Below are 24,242 nucleotides of genomic sequence, written 5' to 3'. Positions count from 1 at the left end.
TTTCTAGTTCATGTCCAGATTTGCACCAAGTAGTTAGAATTTCAAGTTTGAATGTTATATTTGAAAATAAAAAAAAAACTTGAACCGCAATCACAAATTGTGCAAAATGTTCATGCATATCATACTCGTGGATAAAATTAACTAGGCAGTGTTGCCAATTTAAAAAAAAAAAACATGATTTTTGAAAAACGTGTAAATAAAAAGACGAACAAAATATTTTGATTTTGTTTTCAGATGTAAATTTAGATTTGCGATCAAAAATTGTTTAACAGAAATGATTTTTTTTTTTCGTTTTGCTGACAATGTGATTTATTTACCTGCCATGACCAGGCTTGACCATCTCTTGAATAGATGAGAAAATTTTCTATAAATTTACCTCAAACATATTGAAGATAACATCAACAAAATTGCGTTGAGTTTTTAAGAGACCATAGCTAACCAAATATGCGTCAGAATATCTATGTAAAAAATTGAAAGAATCAAATTTTCCGATCTATCGAATAAAAATATTATGAAAATTTTCATCAACAAAAATCCCTCCTATTCAAAATGCCCAAAAACTTTTTTTCGACCATATCAAATGTAAGGGTTAATTTCGAAAACAAATTAAATAGAATCTTAGAAAAAACACCAAATTCTGAAAATATCATTTAGGAATCTTCGGAATTAAAAGTTTTTTTTTCTTCATGCTTGCGATCAATTTTCAAGACAAAATAGATATATTTGTGCATGTTTTGGTGAATTTTGTAGTACAATAAATTTACGTTTTACTGTACTAAAAAGCAACACAACTTGACTAAACATGACATTTATTAGGATATTTTTCCCAAAACTTCAAATTACAAAAAAAAAAAACAAATATAATGAACTGATTTACAAATATCGACAGTGAAGAACATGTAACATTTATCTTTGAAAAGTATGCATTGATCGTGGTAAATTTTGTTTGCTAGTGCAAAAGATTTTCATGTCGTAAAAAATGATTTATTGTAAAAAAAAAGTAGTTTTGATATTTTATTTAACTTAATTATATTTTGTGGTCTAAAATGGGTCTCAGATTTGCTTTTAAAATTTTCCAAAACCATGATTTGTGAAAAAAAATTAACATTGAGAAATCTGCATTAAATGTAATGGGATTTCTGATTTATTGTTTCAAAAATTGTAGACCATTTATGCATGATATCTAAAATGTTATTCCTTGAGATTTTGAATATATTTACGGAAAATAGTATTATATTTTTTTAGGATAGTAAAATAAACACTAATTTGGTGCATACCACCCTACCACAGTACTAAAAATGAATGTTTAAACGAACATATGCTGCTCCAGAGCGTTCGCTTCTGTTGCTGGTAAATTCGCTGTGGCGCTGCTCTTGAAAACCAGCACTCGTAAAAGGATTGAGTATCTATACAATTACTGAATATGAGTGTGTGTTTGTGGCTACACTTCCTTACATAACCTCGAAAAAAAAACACAGAAACCTTTAGCCGTTCTTCCCAGAACCGGTAATGGGGCGAGGGCATCTTCACACAGAAATTGAACAAACGATATTCGCGCGAAACCATATGAGGTGGAATGGCAGCAAAAATGATGTCATAATTTTGAATTTTCATTTGCATTTTTGGCAGTCAAATAACCATAAGCCGCGATGGATTGCAACCCGGACGGTCGGTGCGAGGGTGCGAGTTCAAGAAGAATTTCCACGACTGTTGGAGGAACTTTGCGAAGGGTTGATTAAAAATAACGTGCTTTTTGGGGAAGTACCCTAAAATGGAAGTGAGCTGTTGGCGGAAATTAATATTAAATTTTGTGCCATAATTTTCCCATTCCAGCGCTGGAAGTTTACATCGTTTCGCAATCGAGTACGGCTCAATTTGTATATCTATAATCTCGATTCCAGTACCGCTGGCCAGCCAGCCGAAACCATCCGGGCAATAGTCGGTCGGGGATATTATAATATGAAACCCAACTCCAACCCCAGAATGTCCTCCCCGCCCCCTTACGAAAAATTTGAATGGACGGAACAAATGATTAAATTAAATTTCAACTACTCATGGTACACCGAATTGGATCTGGCCAAGCCGAAATCCAGAGCCAGAGAGGACCAAACAGACCAGAAGGGAGGTTGGATTGCCGCAAAAAAATAGACCGAAAGCAAACGAAATAATAAAATAAACGAACCCGGGACACAGAACACCGGGAGCAGAGGACTACCTTGGCAACTTTTGGACCCAACCAATAGCTCGAAGAGGTGGAAGAAGGAGGAACAACCGTACGTACACACAGGAAGCCAACTATTAATATCACAAAGGAAAAATGAACCGAAAATTCAATTGAAATTAAAATGAAGATCACGATAGCGGGCAAAACTTCGCCTGCTCCCGGAACTCCCCTTCCGAGGACCTCAAGGAGGGGACAACTTGCTTCGTTCTTGGTTTCAGGCAGGATTTGATGATTCGGGAACGCAGCCGGAAAGGTCAATAATCTAGCGACGGACAAGTCCGCTGGGAGTTCTAACCCGGGGGTTGGTCATTTGACATAAAGTCGGTTGGTGTAACGTGGAAAAATTACTGATTGGTAAAAAAGATTTGTTTAACAACATTCTGTTTGTATGAGACAAGGAGATAAAAGGACGAGAGCATAAATAATTTAACAAGATTTTTAAAGTACTTTTCGGCATTTTAAGTACTCTGAGTATACGCAAATCCATACATATTTTAAAAGAGGTTATAAAAGAAAATTATACTGAAAAATTCATGATTTTTTCATAATTACTCTGTCAAAACATGACAAAGATTATAAGCTAATTTTTCTGTTAAAAAAATTTTAAACCAAGAAAATTTCCTTGATAACTAAATTTTTTTTAAAAAAAAACTCTAATGATTGTAAATTTCTTATGGATATCGATCAAAAAATATTTTAAAGAAATATACTTTTCTAAAATACTGATTTTTTTCTCAAAGATTTTAAAAGTAAAAAATCACAAAAATACGTATTTTCAAAAAAAAACTTCAATTTTATGATTTTGTCATGTACTAGTAGATTCATCCTCATAGATTTTCATAGCAAAAGCAATTTTGTTTCTTGTTTTTGCAATTCGGGCTTCCAAATAATCGACAATTTCTCATAGATTTCAAATGTTTGAGCATTTTTTTTTTAAACCCAAAAATATTACAAAACCACGTATTTTTTTTTTTAATATCAAATCGAGAATTTCTCACAAATGTTTAAATTCAAAGTATTTTTTGATAATATTCAAAGTATGAGAATACTCAAAAATTTCACAAAATTACGTATTTTCGAAAAAAAAACTCAAATTTTATGTTTTCAAGTTAGTTAATCAAATGAACGAGAATTTCTCATGTTTTTTAATGTTCAAAGTATTTTTTGAGAATATTAAAACAATTTAAAAATAACGTTTTTTTTTAAATGCATTTTTTTTAAATTCCTGATAATTTGATACCCAAATTACAAAAACTTGAAATTCAAGATTTGTTTTTTTTTTTTGAAATTCGTGGTCTTGTCCAAATTTTGGGTATTTACTCAAAAAAAAAAGCTGAAACTGCCAAAATCTAAGAAAAGTTTTCGATCATTTGGTTCCTTATTGCAAACTTATAAAATTTGAGGGTTTTTTACGAAAATATGTAGTTGCTCGATTTTTTTAAACAAAACTTTGTATTTATTAAAAATACCTCAATTTGATGTTTTTGCAATGTGCGTATCAACTGATCCAAAGTGTTCAAATGCCATGGTACGATTTTCAAAAACGCATATAAATTGTTTTATTAAAAACTAAAAATTTCACAAAACTATTTATTTTCGTAAAAAACTTCAAATTTCATGTTGTTGCAATTTTGGACCTAATGATCGAAAAATTGTCATAGGTTTTGATAGATTTAGCATTTTTTTGTGAATACCCAATATTTTCACAAAACTACATGTTTTACAAAAATTACTCAAATTTCATGTTTTGTAATATGGGTATAACATTTTCGGGAATTTCTTTAAAATATCGAAGTAGGGTATTTTTTGTATCGAAGATATTTTGAGTATTTTGAAAAAAATAATAATGTTACTTTCAAAATCTATTAAAAAAAGTTTTTGGTTTCACAAAATCATTGAATTTGAGTTTTTTTAAATGCGTAGTTTTTTTTTTATTTTTGGGTATTGTCAAAAAAATACTTTGATCATAAAAATCTATGAAAAATTCTCGATCATTTCATTCACAAAATAGAAATACATAAAATTTTGGTTTATTTTTAAGAAAACATCCAGCCTTGTAAAAAAAATAGTATTTGAAAAAAAAAATGTTGAAACATTGAAAATCTATGAGAAATTATCGATTATTTCATACCAGAAACTTTAGTTTTTTTACGAAAAATGTAATTGTGAAATTTTGACTTTGAATAAAACAATCAATATCACAATCGATAACTAAGAGGTATTCCTGATTATTTGATACAACCATTGCAAAACAAAATCAAATTTTAGTTTTTTTTTTTTTTCAAAGATACGAGTGATTCAAAAAAGACAAATTACTAATGAAAAATTTGAGTATTTGTGATAAACAGCTTGATTTTTTCTTAAAATATGTTATTGTACGTAATTATAAGTAATAATTCAAAAATAGTACCGGAGTTCCTACTTGTGATTTATGACTGGCTTTGTAGTTTTTTCCACGCTCTACTCGTAAAGAATACAAATCGGCAGAGCCTAATTGGATAAATGTACAACTCGTGCTGAAAAAAATATCATGTTGCATTTGTTGCTAAAATAGTAATAAAATCATTGGAAAAGTGATTAAAATTGATGGAAATATTTTTAGGAATAAATCTGAAAACATTAAATCAGTCGCAATTTTCATTATTTTGTTTGCTTTGAAAAAACAATTCTGATTAATATTTTTCCAATTGTCGAAATTATCGTTACACTGCTGCTTGATCGAAAATCGATAACTGTCCCAATAAAGGACAAGTGATGGTTATTTGAGCAAGCTTTTCGTTTACAGGTTTAATTTTTTTTTATCTGAAGTTATACCAAACTTTATGTCAAAAAAATCTCACCCCGCTAGACGAAAAACCCAAGATGTTAAATACGAACCGATTCTTTTTCCCTCTCACAGAGTGTCGTCATTTTGAATTGTTATGAAATTTAATTAAAACAGTCCCATGCCCAGGCAAAAGGTCATCGTCGCTTCCATTCTTCTCCCGCGCCTTCAACTGTTATCCTACTTCTAAGAAGACACCCACCAGGTCCTGCTTCCGAATTAGCACTTCCAGAGAACGTAAATTTCACCGACAACTTGGAGGAGCATTCTCCGCCCTAGCGAAATCAGGAGAGACAACAACGACGCCGACACGCCTAAGAACCTTAAAATGTACTCGTGTTCTCGACAGCAGCCTGCTGTACTGGGTGACAATAACGGAATTACAAGCGAAAATCCCGGACATTCCAGCATCCTGCAAAAAGACGCGGGGTTCTTTTTCCCTCTCGAAAGAAAGCTGTTTACATACCTGTACGAGTACTTGTAGGTGCCGTGCTCGAGCGACAGCGACGTGAAGCACAGTCCGTCCGTTTCGCACACGTAGTTTTGATCCTTGCAAATGTCGCAGTGACATTTTAATAATTCTGTAAAAGTGGGAGAGAGAGAGAGAAAGAAAAAAAACACGAAAAGAAAATTTCCGTTAAAATTTTTGCGCGCTACAGAAGAATACACTTTGCTCAGAGAGGGTCGGCTGGGAGAGAAAAAGATTTATGGTTTTTAATTTAGCATCAGTCGTGTCTAGTCACACTACTACCACTAACGGGGAAGAACAAGAGCAACCCACTGCAATGGCGGGGGAGGAGTGGAAGTTTTGTTGCTCTAGACTAGAAAGATGCTGCGGGAAAGATTTAGTGGGGAAAAAATATATAAAATCTTTACCGGTTTTTCAAAGGAATGGAAGAAAACTCTGGAGGCAACTTTATTTGCGAGACGTTTGTTTTTCCTTGATGATGGTGAAATGGGTTCATTAAATTGTCACGATGTGTCAAACAATCGAGACACTTTAGAGGAGAGCACCTTTTCAATGATTCCTTTTTTATTCAAGTTATTTTTTCCTAATATTAAACATTGTTTTACCAATCGTCGAATTAGTTCATTATGAATTGGGTTCTTTTTTTATAAATATTTTTTATAAAGTAGTTCCTCACAATTTCGAAATTTTTATTTTTCGATTTGGATGAAACTTTGTCCATACAAGTCTCTAAAAAAAATGAGTATGTAAATGTATGAAATTCTGTATCTTGAGAAGGGATTTTCTGATCGATTTGGTGTCTTCGGCAAAGTTGTAGGTTATGATAAGGATTTTTCAGGAAAAATAAGCCCCCGAAAAAAAACATCATTTTATTTGGATATTTGAGTTTTAAAAAAATCTCAAAAGAAATATTTTTTAAAAGCTGAGGAAATTTCCAACAATTTCCATTCTAGAAGTTTGGAAATCGGGCAATTATTTTGTGAGATACAGCCACAAAAAAATGAATCGATGAAAATGAATTTATTTGTGTTTCATCTAATCAGCCTGTAATTTAGAACTGACGTCAGTCATAAGATATCACGAAAACGATTGCTCCGATTTTCAATATTAAAAATGAAAAATTCAGCTAAAATCATTTTTTTTAATGTTCTATAATTTTGTTCAACCCTCTCAGGCTTGATGGGTCATGTATGACCAAGATATCAAAATTTGCAAATCTATTATTTTCGTATGGTCATAAGAATCATTTTGGCATATATATATTTTTTGAAATTCTTGATAAGAAAATAATAAATTTTCTGACCTTTTTAAATGTAAGACCCAATTATAAATGGAATTAAAAATTTACAAAATATTTTTATTGAAAAAATCAGAAAATTTCGCGAAAGCTTTTCTTTCAATATTTTTTTTTAAGCTCAGCAAACCTAAAAATATTGGAAAATTTATACTTAAAGCTATAACTTTAAAACGGTACATTTAATCAAAAGAAAATTTGTCCATTTCAAATTCAATTTTGCTTAAAAACAATTCTACCATTTTTTGTCAAGATTTTCTATTTTTTCCAAAAAACTTTTTTTTTAAGAAATCATATATTTTAACAAAATTTTGCGGCTAAAAATATCTATTTTGGAATTTCAACTTAGTGTCACAAGTTTAAAATAAAATCCGTCTATAACCAACGTGGACAGTTAATTGGAAATTTTACAGTTTTTCCTCCCTCTTGTGGACAATTGTCCGTAAAAAACTTTTCTTATCGCATGGAAAGTAAAATTGAAAATCAATGAGCGAATTCTCTGAGATTTCGGTCTTTCGATTTTTTTTTTGTATTTTTTAATCCGGCTGAAACTTTTTTGGTGCTTTTGGTATGCCCAAAGAAGCCATTTGAAAATTCAAAAATCTGTATTTTTTGAAGGATTTTTTTATCGATTTAGTGTCTTCGGCAAAGTTGAAGGTATGGATAAGGACAACACTGGAAAAAAATGATACAAGGTAAATTTTTTTTGTTGATTTTTAATTTCACTTTTTGTTACTAAAACTTGATTTGCAAAAAAACTCTTTTTTTATTTTCTGATGTGTTTTATGGGACATCAAATGCCAACTTTTCAAAAATATCCAGAACTGGCAAAACATCCTTGACCGAGTTATGATTGTTTTATTTAATACTGTTTTTTTTTTTTTTTTCAAAAAATCTAAATATTGGTCTCAAAAATTATTCAACTTCATTTTTCGATGTTAAATCGAATTTGCAATCAAAATGTACTTTAGTAAAGTTTCATTTCTCAAGTTCTCAAGACATTTTCAGGATTTTTTTTATTAAAGTCGAAGTTATTCATTTTTTAAATAAGTGCCCATGTTTGCCCACTTTTGAAAAACAATATTTTTGAATAGCTGAGAAAATTTTCTATATTTTGATTTTTTGAACTTTGTTGATATGACCCTTAGGTCCTGGATTATTGCGATGCAAAGATTTAATAACAGGAAAATTGATGTTTTCTGAGTCTCACCCAAACAACTAAACATTTTCTAATGTCGATATCTCAGCAACTAACGGAACATTCGTGATTTTATCTGATCTTAAAAAAATATCTAATATATGAAAATTTTAACATTTAAAAACATGAATGTTTGAAAATGTTAATATACAAAATCTAAAAAAAATAAAATCTGAAAATTAAAAAATAAAGTAAGCAAATTTCAACACAAAAAAATTAGATTAAATTAGATGAGACATTTAAATAGAACTCAAAACAATTATGTTGGACATTTTTAACGTTGAGCTTGATTCTAAAATTATTTTGATTGGAAAAAGCAGGAAAAGAACAAAAAGTTTTATGTTTTATTATTGCAAATCAAAATCAAAATTAAACTTTATCTAAGAAACCAACAATCCATATAAATAAATCTTAATAAAATTTTCATAAAAAAAATTAAAATACCAAAATTTTTATCATTTCTAAACAAATTGTAAGAATAAGTAAAACATAAAAAAAAATTTTGCCTCTGCATATTTTTTTTTAATTTCGGATGCCTTGTTTGGACCCTGAAACAAAAAAATCGAAAATAAACCACGCGGACACTTTTTTGAAATATCAGACACTACCCCCTCCCTTCCCCTCTCGTGGTCAATTGTCATACAAAACAACATCTTTTACAACAAATTAACAAGGGTTAACTCGTGTAACCCCTTTTTTTAACTCTCCTGATCATAAGCTACAAATTTGGCGAGGATACCAAAGCGATCAGTAAATTGCTTCTCAAGATACTGACAGCCTGCAAAATTGTATGGACACTTCTATGGAAAAACAAAATATACAAAATGGCTTCTGTTTCCATGGACAATGCATGAACAATGTTTCATCCGAAACAAAAAATACAAAGAGAACTCAATTTGCAAAAACGTAAAAAATTACTCATTTAAAAAATGTTAATTTCTTTAATAAGAACAAAACAATAGACAGATAAAAAAAAGCAGACAAAATATTTTAAAACGAATCATTTTTTGTATATTTTACACAATTCGGTACAAAAATTGTAGCTCTCCAGCACAAAACAAATAACAGACATATGCTCTACAATGCAACAAAAAAAACAACAACGCTTCATCTCTAACTCCAGTCAGCGAGCTCGTAACGGGGAAAAATAACGCCCGAAATTCGCCAGCAAACTCCCATTATAAATCCAAAATGTTAACACTCTCGGCGAAACAAAAAAAAAAGGCACGAGTCCCAAAAAAGAAAACACCACTGGAAATCCACTCCATAAACATCACCATTTCCACCACTGAACACCCACCCATCCGGAGGAGGGAAAAACCAACCCACGGCCCAGTTAGTGGAAAATGCAACTAAACAAAAGAAGAACGTGTTGGGGGAGAAAAACTTGCGAAAATAAATGTTCTTTTCCACCTTAAAAATTTTAGATGGTGTGGTATCAAATTGTAAGGGTGTTGATTCTATTATTTGTCCAAACCGATTTTCTACAGCTTTAGGAAACATTTCATTAAACATGCAATTTTACCTCACAAAATTGTAAATTTACATCCTGATGTTTGTAATCCACTCTTGCAATTAAATTTAGGTAAAATTACATTAAAAATATGTAAATTTATCTTAGTAAAAAAAACCCAAAAATGTCAATATTTTCGGATTTAAAAAAAACCAAAATATTGTATATTCAAAAAAATAATCATTAGACCCAAAACAAGTCCCCCCCCCCCCCCCTACCCTATACTTACTGGTTTTATTTTTGTCCGCCGTCAGCGTCAATGTTTGCGGCGAATTATGCGACAGCGGCGATGACAGTGACGACGAGGACGACGGCACCGACGCGAATAGTGTCGCTCCCGGTTCCGCACCCTGGCTGTCATCGTCACTTCCAGAACCGCCGCCACCGCCAACCCCAGCTGGTTCTCGTGGGAGCTTAAATATTTCCCATTAATCTGCTGCTGCTGTTGGTGGTGGTGCTGCTCCTTGGCCAGCGACGAGTCCTGGTAGTCGTTGAGGCTGCTGCTGCGCTTGTTGTTGGTGTGCCGGATGATCCGCGAAGCTGCAAGGAGAAATCAAATTGAGAGATTAGTGATGGTTGTTGTTGTGTTTAACTTTTTATTGTTATCGTTTCGAAGTCTGTTTTGTTTAGTCTGGAAGTGGGAAATTTGAGAGAAGGATGACTTCTAGAGATGTTTCTTTGGGAGAAAGCTTGGAGTATTATTTAAAGAGTTTCAGGATAATAATGATTACCAAATCATTCGAAATGCAGTTTTTTATATCGACATTATTTTTTTAACGCAACCACTTGAATTTACCACTAAAAATTTGAAAAAAGAATTGTAGAATCACCAGAGAAGTATAAACAACATCTGACAACCATCCGGGATAAAAAATTTCAGGAAAATTTTTGAGCAATAGGAAAATTAATCTATTTAATTAATTTCAGTTCAAAAAAATTAAGCATTCAGATTCAAAATATTCTATAAATAAAGTTTCAAAAAAATTGTACATTGTTTGAATCGATCTGAATACTAAATTGCTTACCGAATTTGATGGAGTATGAACCTACATTTCATAAGTTCTTCTGAAACGATCAATTTTAGAAGAAAATCGTTTTCTTTTTCAACGTTCAAGAGGTCATATTTTGAATAAATTTTGTACTGTAAAAAAATCTTTTTTTTAGTACTTTTACACGAATTTTCTTGTAAAGCTTTAAATTATTAGTATTAACAAAAAATAACAAATATTTAACAAACCAAGCGGTGTGTAGTGGTAGTGGATATTCTTTTATTACGGCAATTTTTATTTATTGGTCATTCGCTGCCCTAAAACAAAATGTGTTTCCAAAATAATGAAAGATTTGTTAAAATTGTTGCAGATAGTTGAAAACATTTTAAAACAAATATTTCCAAATGAAAATCTTTTTTTAAACTTTTATTTTTGGATGTGGGAAAGTGGTGTAGGGGTAAGCGTGATTGCCTCTCACCCAGTCGGCCTGGGTTCGATCCCAGAAGGTCCCGGTGGCAAATTTTGAGCCTTCCGTCGGACAGGGAAGTAAATGTTGGCCCCGGGCTAACCTAAAAAAGGTAAGGTCGTTAGCTCAGTCCAGGTGTAGGAGTTGTCTCCCTGGGTCCTGTCCTGGTGGAGTCACTGGTAGGCAGTTAGACTCACAATTCAAAGGTCGTCAGTTCGAATCCCGGGGAGGATGGAAGCGAGGTTTGCAATTGCCTCAACAATCAAGCCTTCGGACACCTAGTTTCGAGTAGGAATCTCGCAATCGAGAACGCCAAGCCAATTTTCAGCACTTGTTTCGAAAAGTAACACTTTTCAAAAAAACGATTTAAACGATTTATTGACAAAATACATGAAAATTTGACATAAAATTTCACTCAGTGTGTGTTTTTTTTTTTTTGGAATAGCAAAAAAATGTTGTATGGAACTCGTTGCAAAACTTGATTTTTTCAGCACTCTTCGTATTTATCCAACTCGGTGAACCTCGTTGGATAAATGTACGACTCGTGCTGAAAAAATCCTCTTTTTGCAACTTGTTGCATAAACTACTATTTTTATTTTTTTTTTGATGGGTGAAAAATTATATGATATTATGATCTTTATATTGATGAGCAAAAACAACTGAACGATTTTTCAGCACCTTATTACTTCTGTTTCGATGTATGTTTACCTCAATTTAAGTGAGCGTGGAAAATTACATACATGTAGTTGTAAAATTACTCATTTTTTTCTTACATATAATCTACTATCATACCTCGATGTAATTTTAAGAATTGTGTAACTCTGGAAGGTGTAATTTGAAAAGATGTTATTTTATCCTGATTTTTTAATTTGTATTATTGAGCATATTTTAAAATGTTTTAAAATAAGCTCTTAATTTGTGGATTTGTGTTAAGAAGAGGGCAACAGTTGTTTATTAATAATCTGTAACAGAAAATAACTTCAAGAAATACAAATGTTATAAACATTTACAGAGCAGGTTTTTAAGGATTTACACAGTATAAAAGTAATTTTTTTGATAATTTTATTGTTGAATATTGCTACTTTTTTAAACTGTAAAAAAAAAACTGTAATATAACATCTGTGAATGAGTACATCTTTTATGTCAGAAAAATATGTAATTTTACCTATGAAAATGAGTAAATTTGCATTTTTTTCGGTGCAACGCCACATTTTTTTTTCTAAATAGATACACATCATAAAAGATATCATAAATACGGTGGAGTCGCTGGTAGGTAATTGGACTAACAATCCAAAGGTCGTCAGTTCGAATCCCGGGGTGGATGGAAACTTAGGTGTAAAAAGAGGTTTGCAATTGCCTCAACAATCAAGCATTCGGACACCTAGTTTCGAGTAGGAATCTCGCAATCGAGAACGCCAAGGCAATGCTGTAGAGCGAATAATTTGATTTGATTTGATTTTTAATAACAAAGATTTGTTCGAAGAATAACTAAAAAAATAATAGTCTGTTATTCCAAAAACAATCCAATAACAAAAAAGATCATAACGTTATTCGTCGTTATAAATAACGTAAAATGTTATAGACCTAGTATTTTCAAATATCCAAAAATGTTATTCCCAAGTTATTTCCATCTGCTCTAGTAATTTCAATTACACAAAAAGATGTAAATAAAAACAATTTTAAACATTTTTGTTTTTTTTTTTTTTCGAACACAAAACCATGATTTTTTACTATGTATTATGCCTAAAACAAATCAAGTGCTAAATTTTCTTGGTTTTTTTTTTCTGGAAGAGCAAACTCAAAATCCAAATTCAAATTTTTCGCTCGCGGAAGAGCACACTACTAAGTTCAAAAAACAGTTACTACACAGTTAAAAAAAAGTTTAATTTTGTAAGGATGAATATTATTTCCTCTTTAATTTTGTAATTTTACCTCAATTGAATGAAAAAGTGGCATTACACCAGAAAAGAGGTATAATTACACATATTCAGAGGTAAAATTACATAATTTGTTTGATTTGTGTTTTGAAAGTATAAACATACAAAATGAATCATGTATTGTTTCTATGAACACACAAAAAAAATGTTTATATTTTTTTCAAAATTCCTATGCAAATAAGACAAGGTTATTGAATATGTGCATAAACTGTCCGAATTTTCTTAAATTAATTCCTTAATTTGATGCAACAATTTCGCTCCACTGAATGATTTCAAACAGATTTTTTCCACCACATTCAGTGGACACATTAAACCTCCAATGTTAAGTGTTACGACGACCTCCTTCCCGATATTGCACCGCGCTTGCAGAGACTTTAATTTGGAAACTTATTTCACGCATGAACCATTCCGGAGTGGTGCTAATGTGCACCTAAAAACTAATGGCACATGAAGAGAAAAAAGCAATTCCAAAAGCTCCGGAGAGAAAAAAAAACTAGAAATTTGAATCTATTAAAGTGATAATAAAGGTTCCCTCGAGCGACGACCACTTCGACCATAGTTAGTAAAAAGTTTCCGCGCAGACATTTTTCACCGGCAATTACCGGCGATGTTTTTGCCCTCCCTCAAGCTTCCAAGAACAACCCGTCTTTCGGAAACTTGTGTGCAACAATGTCACCCCGCACCTTGACTTGGCTCTTCCCGGGGCCAAAACACATTGCCTGCGCGCTTCCAACTAAGAGTATGCAAATTAATTAATGACTGGTGGAAGAAATATTTCACCAGTAGTTAGTATGATGGGAATATTAAAGCTAATGGGTTTCCTCTGCTCTCGCATTTTTCGACGCTGGCCGTCGAAGACGCGACAAAGCTCTCAAAGTTGAAGGCTGAGTTGAAAGAAAAGTATAGAAAATAGAACGACCAGAGAGCACTTCATCCAGCCGGGGAGACCACAAATCATGGAAATAGAGCATAAATTCGCAATTAAATTAATTGTAGACGCTTGCTTGGGAAAAAGAAGAACGAATTTAACCGTTTCGTTGGAAGCTTTAATGTCGAAGATGGCTTGGTTTAATTTTCTCAGAATTTATAAAAGAGTTATCTGGAGATTTGCTCAGGTTAAGACGAATAATCAAGGTGCTGTTGAAGAATACGCTAAGTGATTGTTTTGAGCACTGATCCAACAACTCGTCGAATTCATGCAGCTAATCGTTATATGGTTTAAACCTCAACAATCTAAAAATTTATCATAAGCCTGAAAAAAACTCAAGGTAGTGACTTTCCCAAGGCTTTTCCTAATCCTGTATTGACTACAATTTCTGCGAAATTCCCCGCATTCTGGAACACGACGACCTGGGGGCGCCAAATTTTCCGCATCCGATCCTCATCTATTGCCAAACGAACCGCAGAAATGGCTTCGACAAACTAGCAGCAGCAACAACACCACGCTCGTCAAAATAATTCGCCGGAAAAGTTTCCTGCGTCTTCACGGTCCTTGGGTGTGTGTGTGTGTGTGCTGTTGTTGTCAAATGGCAACCACTTACTGTGCGGCGAAAACATCATCATCATCATCATCATCGTCACAACAGAATATTATGCAACTCATACCAGTAACCGGCTCCACCACTGCTGCCACCCCTTCCATTCAACAAATCTTGAGAAACAACGCAAATCCTTTTCCTCTTGGCGAGTGTGTGTTTCAATTGTTGCCCGGTGCATGTTTTTGTGGTGGTAGTTCACGTAAAGGCCTCAGCCGAAATAAAACTGTCCCGGGCACATATGGTACACGAACACTTCAAATGTCAAAGGAGAACAATGGGACAAAATTTGGGAAATAATTGAAATGTATTTAACAATCATTATTCATTTTTGAATTGGACAAAATAAAGCAACAAAAACTTGTTTTTTTTTTTCATATAATTTTGGAACCACCTTTTCAAACTTCTAAAAAACTTTCAATTAACGGGCTTCGATCTCAAAATTCACAATTATTCAAACGATATTTTATCTACGAAAATTTCTATACATCACATAATGTCGTTCAAATCTAAAAAAAAAATCCCAGACATTTTCCCTTACTTCTTCAGACGACCAAAAATATTGTTTCAATTTTTAATTCATTTTTGAAAAACATATCCTTTGAATTTTATGATACCTATCATTCAATTCCTCTTTTTGAAACATTGAAAATTCAAAATATTAAAAAAAACTTGCATGGTAAAAATTAACTATTTGAGAGAAAATATTTTTGAAGAAGAACAAAAAGGCGGAAACCAAGCAAATCGTTGTAGTTTTTGCTAAAACTTGTAAACAAACTTTTTTATATGGTCAATCTATTTTACTTGTGAAACATCAAAAACTTTACAAGACTTTGCAAAAAAAAACTTCTTCGGGTACTGTAAATAACATTGAACTTATATTCAAAGTATGTTTAAACTTTCCTACATCTAGTAAAACATGAAAAATGTATTTTAAATTGTTTTCTGGTAATTTCACTTTAATTTCAATTGGAATAAATTGGAGTAAAAATTTTTTTTTTTAATTATTTGCTATTCTCAAATTTTCAGTGAACAAGGCTGTTTTATTTTTTAAAGCTATAACGCAGGGGTGCTCAAAGTTTTTGGATGCCGGGCCAAATTTTATGCTCAAAAGAGCTTGCGGGCCAAACGCACAAAAAAGTTTATTTAAAAAATTGACTGACATTATTTTTATTTTAAATATACATAAAAAGTATTTTAAAATTTCTGTTATTTTATGAACATTTTCGTTATTTAAAAAATATGAATCAAAAATTTACAGTTTCCCATCATATTCGTTGATTTTATTATTTTTGGTATTTGAAAAATTTGTATTGAGTTGTAATTCTTAGAAATTTTGAAGTAAGTTTTTATTTGCATATTACTGACATGAAATATGAACAACTTATGTAACGGCGTAATTTTATCTGTAGTGTAACTAGTGAAAAATCGTTTTCCCACAATTAGGCTGATGCTAATATTTAAAAAAGTGTTTGTCCCTTCACTCTAGCCATTATCGAGGGAAGGCAGAAAAATATAAAATTACAAGCCAGAATATCCACATTTCAATAAAAAAAAAGAAAATGTATTATACATCCAGCACAGTTGGTTTTCAATAATTATTTTCCAAAAATGAAGGATTCGACGAAAAAAGCATTACAACGTAAAAACACTTTTTGCAATACGACTGTTCATCGAAAATTGTATAATTCAAATTAGTTTTGAATAAACCCAAACATGCTAAAAATTGTTCTTAAATTTTCATTGAAATTTTGGTGTTTTTTTTTAAATCTTCTTTGTCCCTTATTTTTCGAGCCGATGTTGAAGGGTGGGGGAGGGTTGGACTGAAAAAACTTTGTAAATTATTTGCAACGGGCTTATTCCTCTAATTTCAATATTTTGTCTGGCTAGATCAGATGGTAATCAATCAGATTCGTTATCAAACCGTAATGAATTTGTATCCCGAATTAAAAAGATTTTTGAACAAAACATTTGTGTCGTAAAATGGGGATCAAAATAAGGATAAATCATAAGTTTTACATTAGCAAAAAAAAAATAGAATAAAAAAGATTTAGATAAAATATAATTTTGAAAAGTAATAACTCACTACAAATGGTCAACGAGCCATTTACATGATCATTCAAAACGGGTTCGCGGGCCACAAAAAATCACCTCGCGGGCCATACTTTGGTCACCCCGGCTATAACGTCATAATTCGATTTCCCGGACGCTTTGAAACCCGGACACTTCATCTTGTTTTATCAATCATTTGAATATAATTTCGCATAAAAATTGTCAAAACTGTGTCATTTGATGAAATCTAACATCAACTTTTATTTCAAATTAGTTTTGGCGCTGTAGTCAATGTCAAATCAATAAAATAAAATAAAAATATTAGCTAACTGAAAACTGTGAAACATTTCACTGAAATATTTCGAAGGCGTCTGAAGCACCAGGAAGATAAAGCAGAAATTTATGGTTCTGTTTTCCTTAAATTTGTATCATTTTTTAATTGAGAATATTGATTGTGTTGATGTTAATAGCTTATTTAAGACCTGAAGAATGCCATTCACTGAAATTTCAGTCCAAATTTGTGCGATTCGTAAGCAAAAACGAGTGTCCGGAATTCGAAGCAAAAGTGTCCGGATTTCGAATCAGCTTTTACCTGTGTCCGGGATTCGAAGCACAACAAGTCATTTTAATTTTAAAATTCTGATGAAAAATGGTTAGAAAAAACATATTTTGCATGCATTTTCCGAAAATCGACTGATTATAATACATCATGCTGAAATTTCCTCATTTCCAACTTATTACAAAGTTTTTTGGCAACTATAAGAAAGATGATATGCTACTAAGTGTCCGGATTTCGAATCATGACGTTATCAAAAAATATTTTTTCTTTAAAGAAAAAACCTTTTTTTCCTAACTAGAATTGCAACCAATTGAAAAAAAATTGAAAAAATGTATGTGCTTGTACGCTGTGTAAAAAAAAGTAAGTAACTTTAAATTTTTACTTTGTCAAATTAATATTTTGATATGTTTTAGGGGACGAAATAGTGATTTTTGCAAATCCGTCGTGAAACTACTTACTTTTCCTGTCATTCTTGAACGACGAAATAGCCTATTTTTCTGTACCAAAAATAACAGAATCGAATAGCAACACTTTTCAAAATAAATGCTGAAAAGTTCTACTTTTCAACACTCAAATGGGTGCTGAAAAGATTAACTTTTCAGCACTTGTTTCGAAAAGTAACACTTTTCAACATTTTTTGATTTAAACGATTTATTGACAAAATACATGAAAATTTGACATAAAATTTCACTCAGTGTGTGTTTTTTTGGAATTGCCAAAAAATTTGTATGGAACTCGTTGCAAAACTTGATTTTTTCAGCACTCTTCGTATTTATCCAACTCGGTGAACCTCGTTGGATAAATGTACGACTCGTGCTGAAAAAATCCTCCTTTTGCAACTTGTTGCATAAACTACTATTGTGCAACAAGTTGCGAAAAGAGGATTTTTTTCAGCACGAGTCGTACATTTATCCAACGAGTTTCACCGAATTAGATAAATACGTCGAGTGATGAAAAAATCAAGTTTTGCAAAGGAGCTCCATTCAACATTTATTGCAATTCCGAAAAACACCCTTTGGACAGAATTATTGGATAAATGTCCATGCATTGAGTCAATGAATCGTTTAAATCAAAAAAAATATTGAAAAGTATAACTTTTCCTAACAAGTGCTGAAAAGTTCAACTTTACAGCATCCATTCCAGTGCTGAAAATTGAACATTTCAGCATTTGTTTTGAAAAGGGTTACTATTCTGTTATTTTTGGTACAGAAAAGTAGGCTTTTTCGTCGTTCTAGAATGACAGAAAAAGTAAGTAGTTTTACGAAGGAATTGCAAAAAAGCCTTTAATAGGCCAAAGATTTTTTTTTAATCAATTTCAACAGGTGGTCAACAGGTGATTTTTTTTTATTGAACAATTAAACAATGTGAAATGATGCAGTTTTTTTCGATAGCAAACTTGATTTTAACCCTCTTATGCACAATTTATTCCAAAATTTTATTTTACCCATGTTCAGGAGGTCAACTTGAAAAACTTTTGTTTTACGAAAAACTTGTTTTTTTTATGATTTTCTTGTCTAATTTTTAATATTTTATTTGCATTTTTTTGTTAAATTTATCATTGTTTCTGATACTAAATGGCTTATTGCACCATCTCCTACTCCAATCTCCACCTTTTGCATTTTTAGTTTGTTCGTGTTTTTACAGCCATCTTTTAATTATTTTTTCTTGTTTTTTTTTTTTACTTTTTATAATATACATGATACCATTTCTCCATTTTATATGATGAGATTGTAGAAAAATGCGCAGAGGCATAGTTAGGGACACTAATAAATTACTGCTTACTTATTTTTACACAACATATAGAAAATGTTAGTAAACAACACAGCCAAAGCTGACTCCTAAAAAATGAATTTACAAGCCTAGTTTTCAACATTTGGATGAAAAAAGTGATTTAAAATGAATTTTACCCGCGTCTAGTTGCTTTCCAATAATTAGTTTTCAAAATATCAATGTATCAGCGGAAATTTGTCAAAAAAAATGTCATAGGAATGTACATTGATATTTCATGAAAATTAAAAATGTCTTCAAAGTAGTTCAAACATGATAAATATGATTATAAACGCAGGAAAATGCATTTAAACTGGTTTTCGGTTTTATTAAAATTTTCAAGTTTTTCGAAAAAAAAATTTGCCCGTTGATTATTCAGGCTTCAGGGGGGGGGGGGCATAAACTTTGAAAAGTATTTGCAACGGCCTTATGTACTAATAATAAAATTTAAACCAAAAATAAATATATAAATGACGAATTACTTCTTATATTCAATTTACATTCCTTCAAGTTGAATATTACGGCTATTTAATGTTTGGGGCGAACAATGTGTAACTCATTAAGTGATTGAGTCGATTCCATCACCATTCCACCACTATGCACCTCACTCCATTCGTTTGTCCAAATTGGCTTTCGCTGCACCTTTCCAATTTTCGAAAGAAAACAAAAACTGCATCGCCCAACATGCCTCACAGCCTAAAAATAAAGCAAAACTCGTTTATTCGCGTGTTGCTCGGGTTTTCCACCAATCCAACAGCCAACGGGGGTTGAACGCGTTCACCAACCAAAAGCACCATACCACACAACTCCCCGATAGCCGTGATCGTCTAGTGGTTAGGACCCTACGTTGTGGCCGTAGTAACCCAGGTTCGAATCCTGGTCACGGCAATGGTGTGCGCGCCATTGTCACGGACGGGGAGTGGATTTTTTTTTGCTAGCTATAGGTTGCTTTCGCAAAAAGTGACTAACTGCGTAGCAGCTTGATGTTAAGTTAGTGAGAATTTCCTTCCCAAGCGGGAATATTTCGTCAGCATTTTGCTTCCATACAACTGAACGATGGCAGTTGAAAGTGGGGCCGTTCGTAGAGAACACCACCGTGATTTCGGGTGCAGAAGTTTGACAATAGAATCGATCAATGGAATTTCACAACATGGTGTAATCCAAGTTGTAATGTATCTAGTTTTTTTTTTTTCAACATTCAATACGAATTAAAAAACGTTACATCAAAGATCTTTAAAAAATGTTCAATCAAGTAAAAAGTTGCCCTTGAGACACTGAAGCTCAAAAATTGGTATTATTTTCTAAAATCAATGTTTTATATAATTTTACGTTCTGGACCACTTTTCAAAGGTTTGGAATGGAAGAAGTTAAAATGCACTCTGTTTCAAAAATTTCAAACCCAAATTGAAATTCGTGTCCTAGTACCACTGTGCCCAAAAGTGGTCCCCAAAAATCCTCGACCCTGCTGTGCACCGCTCGGTTGTGTACGTCCACAGACTGGAAGTGATCAACGACACAAACACACGGCAGTGAGAAAACATTTCGACTTTGTCGCCAGAGTGATTGTTCCTAGAGAGGCGAAAATCATCCTGCGGCAGCATTCGGCTGGCCGTGGCCACAGACTTGACAAGTCGCAGTCAAGCCAAGCCAGCGATTAAGACGACTCTGCGACAAGACGCGACCGCCGTAGACTTGAACGACGACGACGATCACGATGATGATGGGATGTTTGTATGAATGAATATTCATTTGAAGAAATTACGCATTCCACACTTACGGCGGTGGTTTCGCGAATCACTCGTGGTCAGAGTGTCGCGGTCTGGCCAAGGGAGGAGTGGATGGGGGAGGGATCAGACAGTGTGTTACTAGGGGGTCTCTCTACGGTCAGTTCGTCGTAGTCATGCTTCCTTGCCAAATTTGAAATTTCGAGTTTTATCAGATCGGATTGAAAGAAAACCTTGAGACAAATTCTTATCATAGTTTCCCCAACTTTAATCCCAAATTAAACTTGTGCCAAGATACCACGACGGCAACAATTTGCCCGACGACGGCAGACACTCGGCCTACACTCGTTTCGTTTCGCAGATCTTCTTCCAACTTTCACTGGCGGAGGGTTCTTGCGGGCCTGGACATTTAGCGAGTTTGCGAGCCCAGGTCGTTGGATGTATAAGTTTGTCGTTCCAAGTTTTGTGTTGTTTTTGTGTGTGACCGAGAGCGCGCGCGTCTTGTTTGTGCGGTGATTTAGTCGTTAGGTTGATTGATATTATTAGTTTGTTACTCTGGTGCAGACAGATTTTGTTTTTCTTGTTTTGTTTTTTTTTTTCGCCGAGTGCGACTTCTAGGTTACTGGACAAAGTTGAGATTTGTCACATTTTTTGTTGGCCAGATTTAATTATAATTTTTTAAAGCATCAGACTAAGTGTTTTTTCCACCGAATTATAAGCGCTTTATTTTATTTTTAAATTTTAGTTTATTCAAAAGATAAATAGTACAATTAAGTATTTCTTGTTTTTTATTTCTTTTTTTTCCTGCCTTTGTTATGTTTCAGTAGCTTTAAATAATGCAATGATTTTTCTCGTTGTATGATTACATTGTCTCAGTTTTTATCTCAGCTGTATATTTTAAATTTTAATAATTTTCTTTTAATAATTTTCTCTTATTATTTTTTCTTGTTTTTTCTTGATCTATCTTTTTTGTCTTTTTTGTCTTTTTTGTCTTTTTTTGTCTTTTTTGTCTTTTTTGTCTTTTTTGTCTTTTTTGTCTTTTTTGTCTTTTTTGTCTTTTTTGTCTTTTTTGTCTTTTTTGTCTTTTTTGTCTTTTTTGTCTTTTTGTCTTTTTGTCTTTTTGTCTTTTTGTCTTTTTGTCTTTTTGTCTTTTTGTCTTTTTGTCTTTTTGTCTTTTTGTCTTTTTGTCTTTTTGTCTTTTTGTCTTTTTGTCTTTTTGTCTTTTTGTCTTTTTGTCTTTTTGTCTTTTTGTCTTTTTGTCTTTTTGTCTTTTTGTCTTTTTGTCTTTTTGTCTTTTTGTCTTTTTGTCTTTTTGTCTTTTTGTCTTTTTGTCTTTTTGTCTTTTTGTCTTTTTGTCTTTTTGTCTTTTTGTCTTTTTGTCTTTTTGTCTTTTTGTCTTTTTGTCTTTTTGTCTTTTTGTCTTTTTGTCTTTTTGTCTTTTTGTCTTTTTGTCTTTTTGTCTTTTTGTCTTTTTGTCTTTTTGTCTTTTTGTCTTTTTGTCTTTTTGTCTTTTTGTCTTTTTGTCTTTTTGTCTTTTTGTCTTTTTGTCTTTTTGTCTTTTTGTCTTTTTGTCTTTTTGTCTTTTTGTCTTTTTGTCTTTTTGTCTTTTTGTCTTTTTGTCTTTTTGTCTTTTTGTCTTTTTGTCTTTTTGTCTTTTTGTCTTTTTGTCTTTTTGTCTTTTTGTCTTTTTGTCTTTTTGTCTTTTTGTCTTTTTGTCTTTTTGTCTTTTTGTCTTTTTGTCTTTTTGTCTTTTTGTCTTTTTGTCTTTTTGTCTTTTTGTCTTTTTGTCTTTTTGTCTTTTTTGTCTTTTTGTCTTTTTGTCTTTTTGTCTTTTTGTCTTTTTGTCTTTTTGTCTTTTTGTCTTTTTGTCTTTTTGTCTTTTTGTCTTTTTGTCTTTTTGTCTTTTTGTCTTTTTGTCTTTTTGTCTTTTTGTCTTTTTGTCTTTTTGTCTTTTTGTCTTTTTGTCTTTTTGTCTTTTTGTCTTTTTGTCTTTTTGTCTTTTTGTCTTTTTGTCTTTTTGTCTTTTTGTCTTTTTGTCTTTTTGTCTTTTTGTCTTTTTGTCTTTTTGTCTTTTTGTCTTTTTGTCTTTTTGTCTTTTTGTCTTTTTGTCTTTTTGTCTTTTTGTCTTTTTGTCTTTTTGTCTTTTTTGTCTTTTTGTCTTTTTGTCTTTTTGTCTTTTTGTCTTTTTGTCTTTTTGTCTTTTTGTCTTTTTGTCTTTTTGTCTTTTTGTCTTTTTTGTCTTTTTGTCTTTTTGTCTTTTTTGTCTTTTTTTGTCTTTTTTGTCTTTTTTGTTTTTTTTTTGTCTTTTTTGTCTTTTTTTTTATCTATTTATTCCTCATTTTCTGAAGTTTTTGACACTTTACTAGTTTTTTCGCTTTAAAGTAAAAAAGAAAAAAACTTGATGAGAAAATTTCTTGAAACATTGACAAAATTTGTATAAACCTACTCAAGCATTCTCGCACTAAATCCCACCGGAGCAGCACGCCACTTTATCCAACAGCAAAATCACGCAAAACTTTCACAGCTACTAAATCTGGAGGTGTCGTAAAACCCTCCAAGATAAAATTCTTTCCGTCGTCATCCCCTGGCGGTTGTTCTGTCCAAAAGAGGCTAACTTTGTAACAGCACTACTACTGCTGCTACTTTTTTTCCCCTTTTTGTAGTGTGAACCCATCCTGACAGCGCTGCCAAAAGCTCTTCCAACTGCAATCGGTTTCACTTCTCCTTTCTGCGCTATGGTCGCACTTGCCCCCGTAAGCGCGTGTCAACCCAAGTGTAAACACACTTGAACTTGACGGCACTGTCTCCACAGTGGAAGGGAGAAGGAAGGGGAAAAGTGTGGGCGAATTTTTCCGAGCAAAGGAAAAATAAAAAGGAGGAAATTACTGCCGCATATACTTCCTTCCAGATTCGCTTCACTTTGGAAGATTTTTTTGTGCTGCATCTTTTTCTGTGTTTAAAGAGGAAAAGTGGTTTTACCAAGAGAAGCAGCGGAGGGCTAAACTTTGATTCTCAACGTTGTCGTTGAAGTCTTTGTGTGAGGAAGCTTTTTCCATCAAGATCAATTTAGAGTGCACGGTTAAAAATTACAGAGAGCTTCTAAGCAGATACAATGGAATTATTTCACTACTTTCAAGTTTAAATTGAACTGAAAATCCTTTTGAAAAAAATATATCCATCATTGTGTTTTCCTTGATTCCATTTTTTATTCCTGTTGTTTTTTACTTGCTTTATTCCGTTTTAGTATTTTTCAATAATTTCAATCTCATTGTTTTTTTTTATTTCTCTTTTTTATCTAAGCTGTTTTTTTTATCTTTATTTTTCAAGTTTCTCTTTTATTCTCATCTCTGTTTTGTATACTTTTTTTTATTTTTCTTTTTCTAAATATTTTGCTACTATTAGCTTTGTACTAGAGCGTCCAATTTCCCGGGGTTGCAAATTTCCCGGGAAACGGGAAATTTTCAGCCAATTTCCCGGGAAATCCCGGGAATTCCCGGGAAATTATTTTAATTTTTTTGCTATGATCTTGGTCATAATTGATATTATGCATCAAAATTGTAAAGGACAATGTTAAAAATGGTTAAAATAAGTGTGAAGGTCAATTAACAGCTTGACTGCATGTAAAAAATCATTCAACTACACGAAAATGTATTTTGGTTTTTTTTGATGAGAAATTTCAAACTTGCCTCTG

General features: G+C 32.3%; 1 protein-coding gene and 1 non-coding gene across 2 annotated transcripts in view; one reads left to right on the top strand and one right to left on the bottom strand.

Annotated features, from left to right (window-relative positions):
* Positions 1–24,242, bottom strand: part of LOC6050974 (TGF-beta receptor type-1) — a 140,264-nt gene that overhangs the window by 73,120 nt on the left and 42,902 nt on the right. Inside the window, exons 2-4 of the mRNA XM_038251674.1 lie at positions 9,921–10,062; positions 9,752–9,888; positions 5,515–5,629 (exon numbers count right to left, since the gene is read on the bottom strand). Coding sequence (XP_038107602.1) covers positions 5,515–5,629; positions 9,752–9,888; positions 9,921–10,062 — 394 coding nt within the window. The remainder of the gene's footprint in view (positions 1–5,514; positions 5,630–9,751; positions 9,889–9,920; positions 10,063–24,242) is intronic.
* On the top strand, positions 19,644–19,715 carry Trnah-gug. The gene has a single exon. It is a non-coding gene; the product is annotated as a tRNA-His (tRNA).

This window comes from Culex quinquefasciatus, chromosome 2, assembly GCF_015732765.1.
Source record: "Culex quinquefasciatus strain JHB chromosome 2, VPISU_Cqui_1.0_pri_paternal, whole genome shotgun sequence".
NCBI classification, from domain to species: Eukaryota; Metazoa; Arthropoda; class Insecta; order Diptera; family Culicidae; genus Culex; species Culex quinquefasciatus.
The sequence above is the reverse complement of the archived record's forward strand: the minus strand, read 5'-3'. Positions and strand labels throughout refer to the sequence as shown.